The sequence below is a fragment of the Paramisgurnus dabryanus genome, chromosome 20, assembly GCF_030506205.2.
Source record: "Paramisgurnus dabryanus chromosome 20, PD_genome_1.1, whole genome shotgun sequence".
Classification (NCBI taxonomy): domain Eukaryota; kingdom Metazoa; phylum Chordata; class Actinopteri; order Cypriniformes; family Cobitidae; genus Paramisgurnus; species Paramisgurnus dabryanus.
This window is the reverse complement of record NC_133356.1, coordinates 10,434,138-10,447,021: the sequence shown is the minus strand read 5'-3', so window position 1 is coordinate 10,447,021 and position 12,884 is coordinate 10,434,138. Positions and strand designations below refer to the sequence as shown.

The 12,884-nt window shown below is 37.4% G+C and overlaps 1 protein-coding gene across 4 annotated transcripts in view; it reads right to left on the bottom strand.

The window, feature by feature from the left end:
• slc8a3 (solute carrier family 8 member 3) overlaps positions 1 to 12,884 on the bottom strand; it is a 58,211-nt gene that overhangs the window by 36,149 nt on the left and 9,178 nt on the right. For all 4 annotated transcript variants that reach the window (XM_065296365.2, XM_065296366.1, XM_065296364.1 and 1 more), the window contains exon 2: positions 5,754 to 7,610. In XM_065296365.2, coding sequence (XP_065152437.1) covers positions 5,754 to 7,525 — 1,772 coding nt within the window. In that variant the 5' untranslated portion in view covers positions 7,526 to 7,610. The remainder of the gene's footprint in view (positions 1 to 5,753; positions 7,611 to 12,884) is intronic.

Here is a 12,884-nt window from a genome sequence, read left to right as displayed (position 1 = left end):
TCGTCGTCTTGCTTGCAAAATCAAAAATGCTTCCATATCTCTGACTTTTTATGTGAAGGTTGCATTAACGTCGATGAAGCACCTGAAACCGCCATTTTTTTAGCACCGAATGAACAAATGACAGGCTCGCCTCCTTGGTAACATCGCGCAAGTGCACTTCAAAATAAACATAAAATACGGTAGCTTCTATAGCTACTATCTTCAAGGTTTTCGCAAGAAGATCAGTTTGTTAACATTTAAACACAGAAGGCAATGTGTGCTGTTTCTGTCTCACCTGCGATTGTGTGCTATCAACAACACCCTGGTGATGACGTTGCAACAAGCGACTCATCATATTAGATCTATTTCCTTGAGCATATACGGCACTCGCAAATTTTACAGTTTTGTCCACGTTTTCTTAAGCATCGCTTCTGCAGTAGACTTAAATGAAGCTGTGCTTCTATTACTGTGGGTTCACACCAGATGCGAGTTCAACGATTTGCGCGAGTAGATTACATACAAAGTCAATGCAAAGACGCGATCAGACGTGTCCTCTGACGTTGACGTTTGCAGCGAAACCATGCGCTATTCGCCTCAAACAAGTTTTCGAGGAAAAATTAGCATGATACGAAGTTAAATCCTGCGAGTAATCTAGAGCGAGTAACGCGATGTCCCCGTGTTTGGTGTGTACGTAGCATTAGAGTCTTTTCTCCTTCGCGTGCCGCTTCCCGAACCGTGGGAGGATAACGATACGATTTGATTCTTTACCCAGAACCGTTACACCCCAATACATATTGAGAACTATAGCCTCAAAAGGCGAAGCACTGCTACTTGGGCGGCTACTTCATATGACCTTGTTATTTGTACACGCAGTGACTATACAAATCACAACATAAAAATAGGAAAATGTTGGCATTATTTAGTCATTTATTGGGAGCAGTATGCTAGCTGGAGCCATTTACTTCCAGTCTTTGTGCTAAGCTAGGCTAGCAGTGGGTGCGTCAGACAGAGTTACGGGATCCACAGAGATGAAAAGGGAATGTATGGACTTATGAAACTCTGGGGAATTAGGTGAATAAAATATAGTCCCAAAAAGTCACAGTGTTCCTTTAAACTGAATGTAAGTAAAATCTCTTCAAACTAAATGTTTTGCCTGTGTTTGTTTGCTGTGATGTTACACATAAAACCAGCACCATACAAACATTCTCTGTTTATTGGGCTTTAAAATGTGTAAATTCTATGTAAGTTTGTTGTCTATGCTAAAAAGCATATTCGCTGAAAGCATCTACTGATTAACAACTAATGTTTACTTATCTGAATGATTCATTGAGCTGTGAAGTGCGGCATTAACTGCAGACTTACAAAAATTTGAAAGCCCATCGAGATGTTAGACAGAGGAAAACAAAGAATTAGAGGAGAATCAGAGGGTGACTTTTTTCTCCCTGAAGTCTACTTAATTTTAAAGTAATTGTTGTGCCAAAGACAGTCATCATTTAAATGCTATGACAAACAATTTTCTCTGACCCTTTTAATTAAAAGGGCACCAATACTCTTATGTAAACATCCTCATTGCATGTGAAATGAGAAACCGAGCTGACAGTAGACAGATGGTTTTTTAAACAAAAATGCTTTAGATTATATTGCATAGAAATTTAGATGCTTGGGTTGAGATGCACAGCTTTTATTATTTCATACAGTAACAATAAACTACAGTAACTAAATAACAACTACTTAGTCATAAACTAAAGCACCTCATATTTCAGCCACAAACTACATTGACTCAAATTACAGATACTTACTCATTAAATACAAAATCTCAACCTTATAAAAGACCTACAATAAGCTCACAAAAAGCGTAATTAACAAATAACATACGCTGCATAATACATTACTGCCAACGGCATCTTAAAAACTGGGCCAGAAAGATAGTCCTGAGGCTTTGAAATGAAGAAAAAATGAAGAGAATGTGTGTGTGAGAGAAAAAGAGAGAAAAAGAAAAGAGCGAGAGAAACAGAGAGAGAGAGAGTTGGTTCCTGGTGCATTCTGGTGCATCGTGCTGCAGCATCATGGGAATATAACAAGCATCAACCTAGAAGGAGATCCCCGACCAACACACACACACTACACACACAGTCACACATAAACTATATGTTAACACTAAACTTACACTAACAGACACAGAAGAGAGAGAACTTTTGTGGTCATTTATGATCAATTTATTTTAATAGTCTTTACTTTCGACATTTTACTAAATTTTAAAGAGCCCATATTACGTTGCTAAAAACAATGTTATTTGGTGTTTTTTGTTTGATATAGAGATGCTTAACGATTAATCGCGATTAATCGTTAGCAGAATAAAAGTTTTTGTTTACATCATATATGTGTGTGAACTGTGTATAATAACTTTGTATAAATAAATGTACACACATGCATGTATATGTTTTAGAAATGTTTACATGTGTATATACATTTGTATATTTATGTATAATTTATATTATATATAAATATAAATACTTAATATATACATTTTTTTTTCTTAAAATTATACATGAATGTGTTCATATTTATATATATATACATATTTATTATACACAGTTTACACACACATGTGACGTAAACAAAAACTTTTATTCTGCTAACGATTAATCACGATTAATTGTTTAGCATCCCTAGTTTGATACAATGAGTTTGCGTGGTTTATTGTTAAAAAAAATATTTTGAAAAGCTCAGTGTCCTTGGACAGCTAACCAGAACGTTGTGATTGGCCTGAATACCTCTGACGTCAGCCGGGAATTTGACGCTCCTTACCATGTTTGGAAGATTAGCTTCCAATGCAATACTGACAGAAGTAAATATCATCTTTTATCAATACGAGCCGAATCTGATCCAGAAAATGCAGATGAACAAGCTGATCGATCAACTTTGCCAGCACGGCTTGAGCAGGACATAACAGATTGGTAAGATAAGGATACTAAAACATTAAAATCATGTCTCTATTTGTGCACCTTTTAAAACATGAGTTTGAATCATGATTTAGTCAGTAGTAAATTATTTAAATATGAAAACATAGACTATTTACAGGCTGTGAGTCAGAAGCGGGCAAAATTATGATATGACTGCCGTGTCCACGTCAACAGGCCAAGTAAGTAAACTGTTGCCTACAATCCGTGTGTTTGTTATAGTCCAAGAAAACAATAACTCGCGTCAGTGTTTACTTTGGGATTTGTACCTTTTGCATATCATTAACATGTAGGTGTGAGCGGGGCACAAACTGACACGGGGTTAATTGCAACACGGCTACATTACATATTTCTACAGGGCCGTGCAATCATTTTAAAACATGTCAGCAACTCCTATTAACTGATAGCTGGGATTGAAAACATTTTTACACAGCGGGGTTTGTTGTAACACAGTGTTACAATTAAGCCTCAGGTATACAATGGTAATGAAAACAATGTAAATACTATTCACCAAAATAATAACTGTTCATACAATATCTGGGGAAATAGATTTTTTGCCTTAATTGTGTAGCCCTTAAAAAAATATTTTTATATGCATGGATGGTTAGATGAAGGATCATGGATGGATAAATGTGTGGATATCTATCTATTATTGGCAGATATAAACAATATCCAACCTTTAGTATATAGACAGAATTTTATAGATTTGTTTTGTGTTTAAACAAAATTTTCTAGCAGGTGTTACAACAAATCATCTGTTTGTTACAATGAACCCCACATATGGGGTAAGTTGTAACGTTTGCACTCCTGTCACTTTCGGGGTAATTGTACAATAACGGTAGTTCCCACGATCACACTTTAAGTGTATATTTATAGCAGAGATGTGTGTTTGTTGTGTAAGAAAATGTTTAATCTAACTTAAATATTTTTTTTAAATGATAGAGCCAAAGCCAACATGCATTAGGTTGTGCCCCGCTCTCCCTTACTAATACAACACTGTGATTCTGACAATTGGTGCTCTTTAATTACCCATTGTTGATCTAGTTTAATAAAAATGTATTGATCTAAAGAAAATTGATCTAAAAAAATCTCACAAATCCAACATCAACATTGCAACACAGCAATATATTACCCAAAAGGCAAAATTATGTTCTTGGTTTACCATTTTAAATATTTTAAAGAAGAACATAACTATATTTTTTAAAACTATATAGTTTTAATTCCCTTATTTTCCAGGTTTTCTCTTTGCAAAATTTGCCGTAGTCCAGCAGTAACCTGAATATATCACACTTTAAATCTATATTTCAGAAAAGCTCAGTGAAGAGAGGTCACAATGATAACACTTCTGACCCTTTATTGACCCCCAATTTCTTCTGTATCATTAATACACTGCAAAAAGTGAGTATTTTTGTCTTGTTTTCAGTATATATATCTAACAATTCTTAAATCAAGATGTATTATATGGATGAGCAAAATGACCTAAGAAAATAAGTCTAGTTTTTAGACAAAAACTATGCAATTTAAGTCAATTTGTGCTTAAAACCAGCAAAAATATCTGCCAATGTGGTGAGAAAATTTAGCTTGAATTAAGTGTTTAAGAAAACAGAAAACTTATTTCAAGATTTTTTTCCTCACACCATTGGCAGATATTTTTGCTTGTTTTAAGCACAAATTAGGCACTTAAATTGTATAGTTTTGTCTAAAAACTAGACATATCTTCTTAGGTCATTTAGCTTAATTTAAGCATCTTAATTTAAGAATTTTTAGATATTTCCACTGAAAACAAGACAAAAATGCTAAGTAAGAAAGTCATTTTTTGCAGTGTAACCTTATTCAATAAATAAATTAAACTGGTGTTTCCGAATAAAATTGACTGTTATATACCTAAACTCAAAAAAAGATTAAACACTATAATACTTGTGATACTAATAACACTCGTTTAACAGTTGAATGCCATCCTGCCTTGAACATCCTGAATAACATATGGACTGCAGGGGAGAGGGGGTGTCATGTTGAATATGCTGCAAATATTCTTACTGAACTATTAATATCCACCAGCATGTCTGGACCAAAGCACCACATGTCTCTCTTTCTGGTCTGTGTGTTACAGATTTACTGGATCTCGTCCCAGACCTCATACGAATAAACTGGATTAATTAAACAGCAACATTCCAGAGAGAAACCTGAGACACAAACCTAATGGGAATGACAGCATGTGTTGTTTTGAAGATTAAACACACCAACGTGTGGATGTCAGAGTGATTATTGCATGCTATTGGGATCTGTCTTTTACAAATACATTTGACTATGAAGTAATATCACACAAACCGACACTGATAAGAACCCTGCATCACCGAAACGCACCATCACACAAGACTTTATGTAGGCAGTCTCAGATCTTATCCTGTGTGTATACAAGTATTCTTGGTCATGAAATCGTCCGTCCTGACTGCTGTCTGTCACCTCAGATTATTTACAACAGAAAGGAAACAAGCAGAAAAAAAAGGATTTAAGCTTTCGGCTCTTTACTGTACGATTGCTCTTTCACTACAGTCATTGTAGCCGTGTCACATGACCACATATGAGCAACTGACACATGAATCCAAACATAAAACCTTAAGAAACATAAAATCCCAGAAAGTAGGTTACCCAAATATTACAACTTCACTTTTTTGGGGAGCTGTTCATGCAGCTTAACAGCCAAGGTGACAATGACCTGCCAAATTAATGGGAAAACCCTGTATAAAATCCGGAGAAATCCTGTGTAAAAAAGCCTACAACAACGTAAGGCAAAGTAAATAATGACATATTTACCAGGTCTCGTCGTTTTTAAACTCTAGCTCTCCGTACGCGTCCTCAAAGTCCTCTCCTCCACCCTTAGCGAGTCCCTCCACAGTACGGAAGGGAATGATGACGGTTCCTCTGGCTCCTGACGTCCGCAACACTTTCACCTCCATGATGCCCACGCTCTCGCTCACGTGCATCGACTCACTTTCAAAGGTGAAAATGCCTGCATGATCATCATCAAGAATGGTAATCGTGGCGACGGCGGGGAATCCTATCATAGCATTCGGGTACGGCAGGCTACTGGCCGAAAGCACCTCATCCTCAGTCTCGAGAACACGCACGTTACTGAGTCGCACGAAGAAATGCTCATCCTCCTCAAAGATGTCATCGTCGATGATGCCGACTGTGATCTCCTTGATGACCTCACCAGGCTTGAACACCACGGTGCCTTCTGTAAACTCGTAGTCTGCGCCAGCGTTCGCCGAACCGTCCTCCGTTTTATAATCCACATAGATTGTTTTAGCGATGTCACCACCCTTACGCTCTATCGTGAGCGCGACGGCTCCGCAGTTCTCCAGACACTGATAAACGGCAGGTTCAAACACGATGCGAGACACAAACTCCTCGGGTTCCTCTACGTGAACTTCTTGGACGCTAGCGCTGCGTTTGGCCTGCTCTGCCGCATGCTTTTTGAGAATGTTCCCAGCTCCTGTCATCATCCTCGTGGCTTGGATACGGTAAAACGCTCTGCTTTTCTGTTGGTGTGAGAGTGCGTAATAGTTAGCCATCTCCACCAGCTGATCCAGCTCCTTCTCCGGGTGTTTCTGTTTCAGGTCCTTCAGGATTCGTATCATATCTCGGCGCGACTCATCCACCTCCTTTCCCTCGATCAGGCCTATCAAGTTACTGGCAGCTCCACCGTCTACAAAATGAGAATTCATCATCTTTCCATCCATTTCGATGCCTTTGGAGCGGTCCCCCTCCGTCTCGATTATGACCCCACGGTGCTTGTCTGTGCGATATTTCTTGTGCATGAACTTGTAGAATAGCAAGCGACGGTCGGCCACCCAGGCCAGAACAACACAGATAGGGAAGAACGCCAACGTGAGAAGACCTTCCCACACCTGCACGACGTTGGGCGAAAACACGGCCAGGATCATGTAGAGCCAGATGTAGGCGAATACGCTCCACGCTGCCGTCACAAAAAATACTCGCAGGTGCTTCACCTTCCGAACCTCCCCCTCTGGGATCACCGACACGCACAGGCCGATAATCACAAACATGTTGAAGGCAGCGCTCCCTACAATGGTGGACGGGCCGAGCTCACCGGCTTGGAAGTTGTGTCCGCATACTTCGATGACGGAGAGCATGATCTCGGGGGCGGAGGAGCCCAATGCCATAAGGGTAAGGTTGGACACGGTCTCGTTCCACACGCGGATCGTGGTGGTCGTCGTCTCACCGTTCGGTCGTTTGATGATGATTTCCTTTTCCTGGGAGGTGATGACTTCGATGGCAGCCATGAACCGATCTGCAATAATCGAAACCCCAAGGAACATGTAGATCATTGCCACAAAATACACTATTACCCTGGCGATCTTGTCACCCATGGAGGGGTCCTCGGGGTACCAGATGGGTAAGATGATGCCAGGTTGGCAACGAGGAACCTCATCGACGCATGTGATGTTGTTGAGGAGGGGTGGACTTGGTGTGGCACGGGCCTCTGCACAGAGGAAGATTGTCGCCACGGAGACCACGCCCAACCAGAGGTAGGCATAAGTCTGTGTCCTTGAGCGATCCATGCACCCTCCTTCACCTCAAGGGTCTGTGCTCTCTTGCTATCCCTCTGGAATCCAGCACTGGGCTATCTTTGGTTCCACTTGCCAACTGTAAGAGAAGAGAAAAGGAAAAACTTTGATTCACACACTAACTTGTCAATTTTCATAGAGCCATTATACTTTATTTCATGTGACCCAGTCTGTGAAAACCTAGTTTTCAACATAAAATCATCCAACATAAAGTAAAGATCATTCTGTGACAATTTAACCTTGATATTCAATAAAGTGAAATCAATGACTGAAATCAAATTAGATTTTAATACTTTAGCCTGGATTTCACACACAGGGTCAGATATTTGTAAGTAGTGTGTGTTGTATAACATGGTAAAAGGTCTATTTTACACAGCGGAGAGCCAAAAGGCTTCACTCAGCAGGTGTGAATGTTGCCGGAATAAGCAATGTCTGAAATGACGCATCGGGAAACATCAATAACAGACCAAGGGCAGCGGGTGTGTGCGTCTCTCCTGTAATAAAATGTGAGATTGTCTCTGTAGGGTTATCCCAGAGAGCTGGAAATAATTAACTAATAAGGACACAGATTATTTCATTACACTTTTAACCCACTGCACCAGTGGGGACCAATGTGTGTGTGGGTGCAGATCCGCTAAATCCACATGGAGTTGGAAGCAGTGTGTGTTTATTTGTGTGCGTGTGTGTGTGTGTGCGTGTGTGCGTGTGTGCGTGTGTGTGTGTGTGTGTGTGTGTGTGTGTGTGTGTGTGTGTGTGTGTGTGTGTGTGTGTGTGTGTGTGTGTGTGTGTGTGTGTGTGTGTGTGTGTGTGTGTGAAGAACAAAATATTACTGATCACCACATTAAAATTTTGAATGCACAATTGAATTTATTTTTTATCGTGGATTAATATATACATTGTGTCTTCCTTTTTTCACAGTTAAAACATTACACTGCAAAAAAATGACTTTCTTACTTAGTATTTTTGTCTTGTTTTCAGAATAAATATCTAAAAATTCTTAAATTAAGATGCTTTTTCTTGATGAGCAAAACGACCCAAGAAAATAAGTCTAGTTTTTTGAACCAAACATATCAAATTTAAATCAAATTTAAGCCATATGGGGCAGATTTTCTTGAATTTTTCTTGAATTTAGTGCTTAAAAAATGTTGCTTACCCCATTGGCAGATTTTTTTGCTTGTTTTATACACAAAATCACTTAAATTTGATATTTTTGGTCTAAAAACTAGACTTATTTTCTTGGGTCGTTTTGCCCATCAAGAAAAATCATCTTAATTTAAGAATTTTTAGATATTTTTTACTGAACACAACACAAAAACAAGACAAATTTTTTCTTGAAAATAATTTTTTGCTGTGTATTACTTATATTATTACTTAAACTGAAGGAAAACCAAAGTTTGGATGCAATTAATGCAAGTATTACGTAAAAAACAATTGTATTTTATTAAAAAAAAGTTTTTATTAGTTATGAATGAAATATAATTATTATACACCTCGTTGGAATGCTTGATTTTGATTGGCCATTCGCGACATTTGCAGGTTTGTTATTCCTAAATAACAACCACTCAAAACTAATAACACTGTAAATCGGATGCTGCAAATAATTTTGTCAGGTACAGTTTAATATTACACAAAAACTAAATATAAATATGTTTTTTAATAACATATATGACATAATATTTACAAATGATTAAGCCAAATTAAGTGTGTTTGTGACATTTGAACGTCTTTTTCTAAACGCGTTTTTGCGGAAGGTCTGCATTTGTTAAAAATAAGCAGATAAAATAATTTTTTTTTAATCTAAATTTTATAAGCCTACCCTACTTATGAGGCAAATAACCGTGTAATAAGCGGCATAATGTACAGGCATCCAGTTGTCATCGCGAAATAAGCCCCTTCAGTTTGATGTCTTACACTAACATATTAATACAAACTCTCATAAGCACACATACACAAACTCCTACACACACAAGCTTGCACTCATACACACTCTCACAAGTACACCCACACATGCATGCACACACAACCTCTTGCACACACTCATATATGCACACATACGCTCTTACACGCACACACTCACATATGCACACAATTCATGCAGGCACTCATTCAGGCACACACACACTGACATATCAAACACACAAACTTACACACATACGCACACAAAAAAACTCTTACATGCATGCACACATACTCTTACACAAAGACACTCACACACCCACCCAAATGCATACAGACTCTCACATGCATACACATACAAAACTCTCAAAACACTCACAAATGTACACACACCCTCATACACATGCATTGGCACATGCACATAGACTGTAACATACACACAAACTCACACATGAACACTCACACACACACTTGGCTGTAAGTAATCACTTATCATCAGTGTAGAAACAAAAGGGCTAATGAGGGGAAACTGTTTTGTAAAGCAAATATTCCTGCCTGAAGCCTTGAGCAGCCCTACAGTACCACTCTCTCTCTCTCCATTACCAAATATACAAAAGAACAGAGTTCAGATGGCCTCTGCACTACTGGGATGTTCTGCATTGCCACACTGATTGGAATGAGTGACAACATGATTTGAGTTTAACTTTAAAAACAATACTACAATACCATACATCACATTATAAAACTTATACACACGCAATATCCAAAAACAAGAAGTGCGGCTCCACTGAGAGAATGCGTGTGTGATCTGAGGTGGCGCTGTGTAGGATCTGAGCGTCTGAAGCTAAAGATCACTCTTATCCGTGGAGTCAGCACTTGTTACCATAGCAACACACTAGAACGCGTGGGACAGGAATATTTTTATGACTCTAAAATCACGCTCATAAAATCTTACAAAGATGAGGATGTGTGTGTGCTTCTGGGCCTTTTGCGGGTTTGTGTCTGCGCATCTAAGAAATCTCAGTTGAATTTGAATCTGATCCACTGGATCACAGCAACCAGATGGTTTATTTACTGACAAACAACCAATTTTTTTAAAAACAGCAATGTAAACGACAGTCATAAAACCCAACATAAGCAATGTTAACGACTGAGAGCATGCCAAGACAAATTCAGAAGAAAAAAGGAAATAATCTTGGAGCTGTCTCTTATAAAAATATCATGTTTAGTACTTCTACCATGTATGTCTATGTACTCATTTTAAGTTTTCAAAAACCACTGGTTATTTGTAATTTTTTTGTTATTTAGTGTCAAAATATCATGTCACGACTGTCTTTGAAAGTACTCTAAATGTATTCACATTTATTTTCTGCACTAACTGGCATGAAGTGTTTTGTAATCCTGTACGAAATGGCAGAGCATTTGTATTATTGTTGCAATCATACTATACAAACAAACGTTGTCCAATTATGTTCATTTTATGAAATATCATGTGGTGCAACCATCAGGACTGAAGCAGTTAGTTCCAGTCCTTAATTCTGATTGGTCAATGACCACTGCACCTAACGATTACTGCACAGTACCCTAAGCAACCACCCTTAGTCAAGTAAACACTTGAATCACTGCTGTCAAGTCAGTCAAGGACTATTTTACCAGTGGAAAGAAGGTTTTTGGTGATTTTACATCATGAATATGCACACACAAACACACACACACACACACACACACAATTTTTGTTTCATGCTGGCAACTACCGACAATATTTTTACCAAATTCTTAATAAAAAATTATGTTTTTATTTGAATTTATTCACTGACTATTTACTGAATTGGTAAAAAAAAACATGGTATAAATAACAAAAAAATCATGGTAAAAATAACAAAAAAAGATGCAGTGTTTTTTCAGATTTTCAATAATGAAGAGATAACAAGTACAAATAAATTTCTATAATGTATTTTGCGGAAAATGTTTTTATTTATTTTGGATGTGATTTTTAGTCACATCTTTCATGAGTCTTGGCATGCTCTCAGTCTTTTACATTTGCTGTTGGATGACTTTATATCACTTCCAAAGTTTTCTTTTTGTTGAATTTCAACGGACACTGGACTGAAATGATGATTAAAGTCCAGCCTGGAGTTTTCTGTGGCTGTATATGCGTGTTTTCTTTACAAAAATTGTGAAAAAACATTGGCTTTGGCAGCGATGCTCGGTTTGTTAGAGCAACACTGCAAACCATCCCTTAAGTGGGCAATTTTAACATTCTGAATACATATTTATTTTAAGCAGAAGCCCTGGAGCACAACATCATATTTTGTTGCCCATATCCATAGTGGGGTTAATTGTCTTACTGCCCCTGTAAAGCCCATACTCTTGGATAGTTAGAACTGAAATCTTAGTTTTCTTGCATACAAAAGACTGTATGATATACAGTACTGTGCAAAAGTCTTAGGCCATCATGTCAGAATTAGATTTGTTGTTTTTGCAATGATGATCATATATAATCTCTTTAATAAAATACATCCAGAAAATACAGGAAATGTGTATATAGTATAAAAACTGTATAAAAATGTAAACTGATGTGAAATTTTTAGGGTAAACTCCCCTTCCACTTGAGCAATAGCAGGAAACTGCAGGATCTCTTAAACCTAAATAAAATGAAATCCTAATTTCTAAAAAAAAGTTCTCAAAAACGTTTAAGATGTGTTTAGTGCCAAGAGAGGTCACACTAAACACTGACGATGCCTAAAGAAGACATTTAGTCCTGAATTTTTTTTTTTGTACATATTTCCTGTATTTTCTGTTTGTATCTTAATAAAATAGATTGAAAAATAAATATGGATGGACATAAAAACTTCTAAAACAACAAAGCTGGTGGTGGTGACCTAAGACTTTTGCACAGTACTGTACATCTTAGTAAGACTATTAAGACTATAAGCATGGCTTTTGGACATGCTCATTTTTACTGTTTGAAATGTTTTGCATGGACAAAAATTAAAAAAAGAACACGAAACAAAGGTCAGAGAGTTTTAAAATATGTCATGGTTGGGTATAAGATGAATTTTTGACACTATTAAACATTCTGTAAAGAACACAGGATCATTAGAAAGCATTATTGCGGCATAAAGGAAATGCATATTGTTAATTTAGCATTATATGGGGATGTAAGTATAATTTTATCTAAAAGTTCCTCTTTGTATTTCTCAGTACGACGTACAGAATCAACAGCTGTTAATTAAACAAACAATTACAATGTTTTTGACACTGCCAACAATCTTCCAAAAACCAAGATTAATCAAAACAGGCATTCATTTCGAAATTGGTAAGCACGCCAACAACTATTTGATTTAATAACGCAGGAATCCTTTTACAATGCCTGGAATTTATCTTAGGTACCTCGATTTTGACAAAACTTGTAGCATACACCTTAATAACAATTGTGACTCTGTCTGTAAAAATC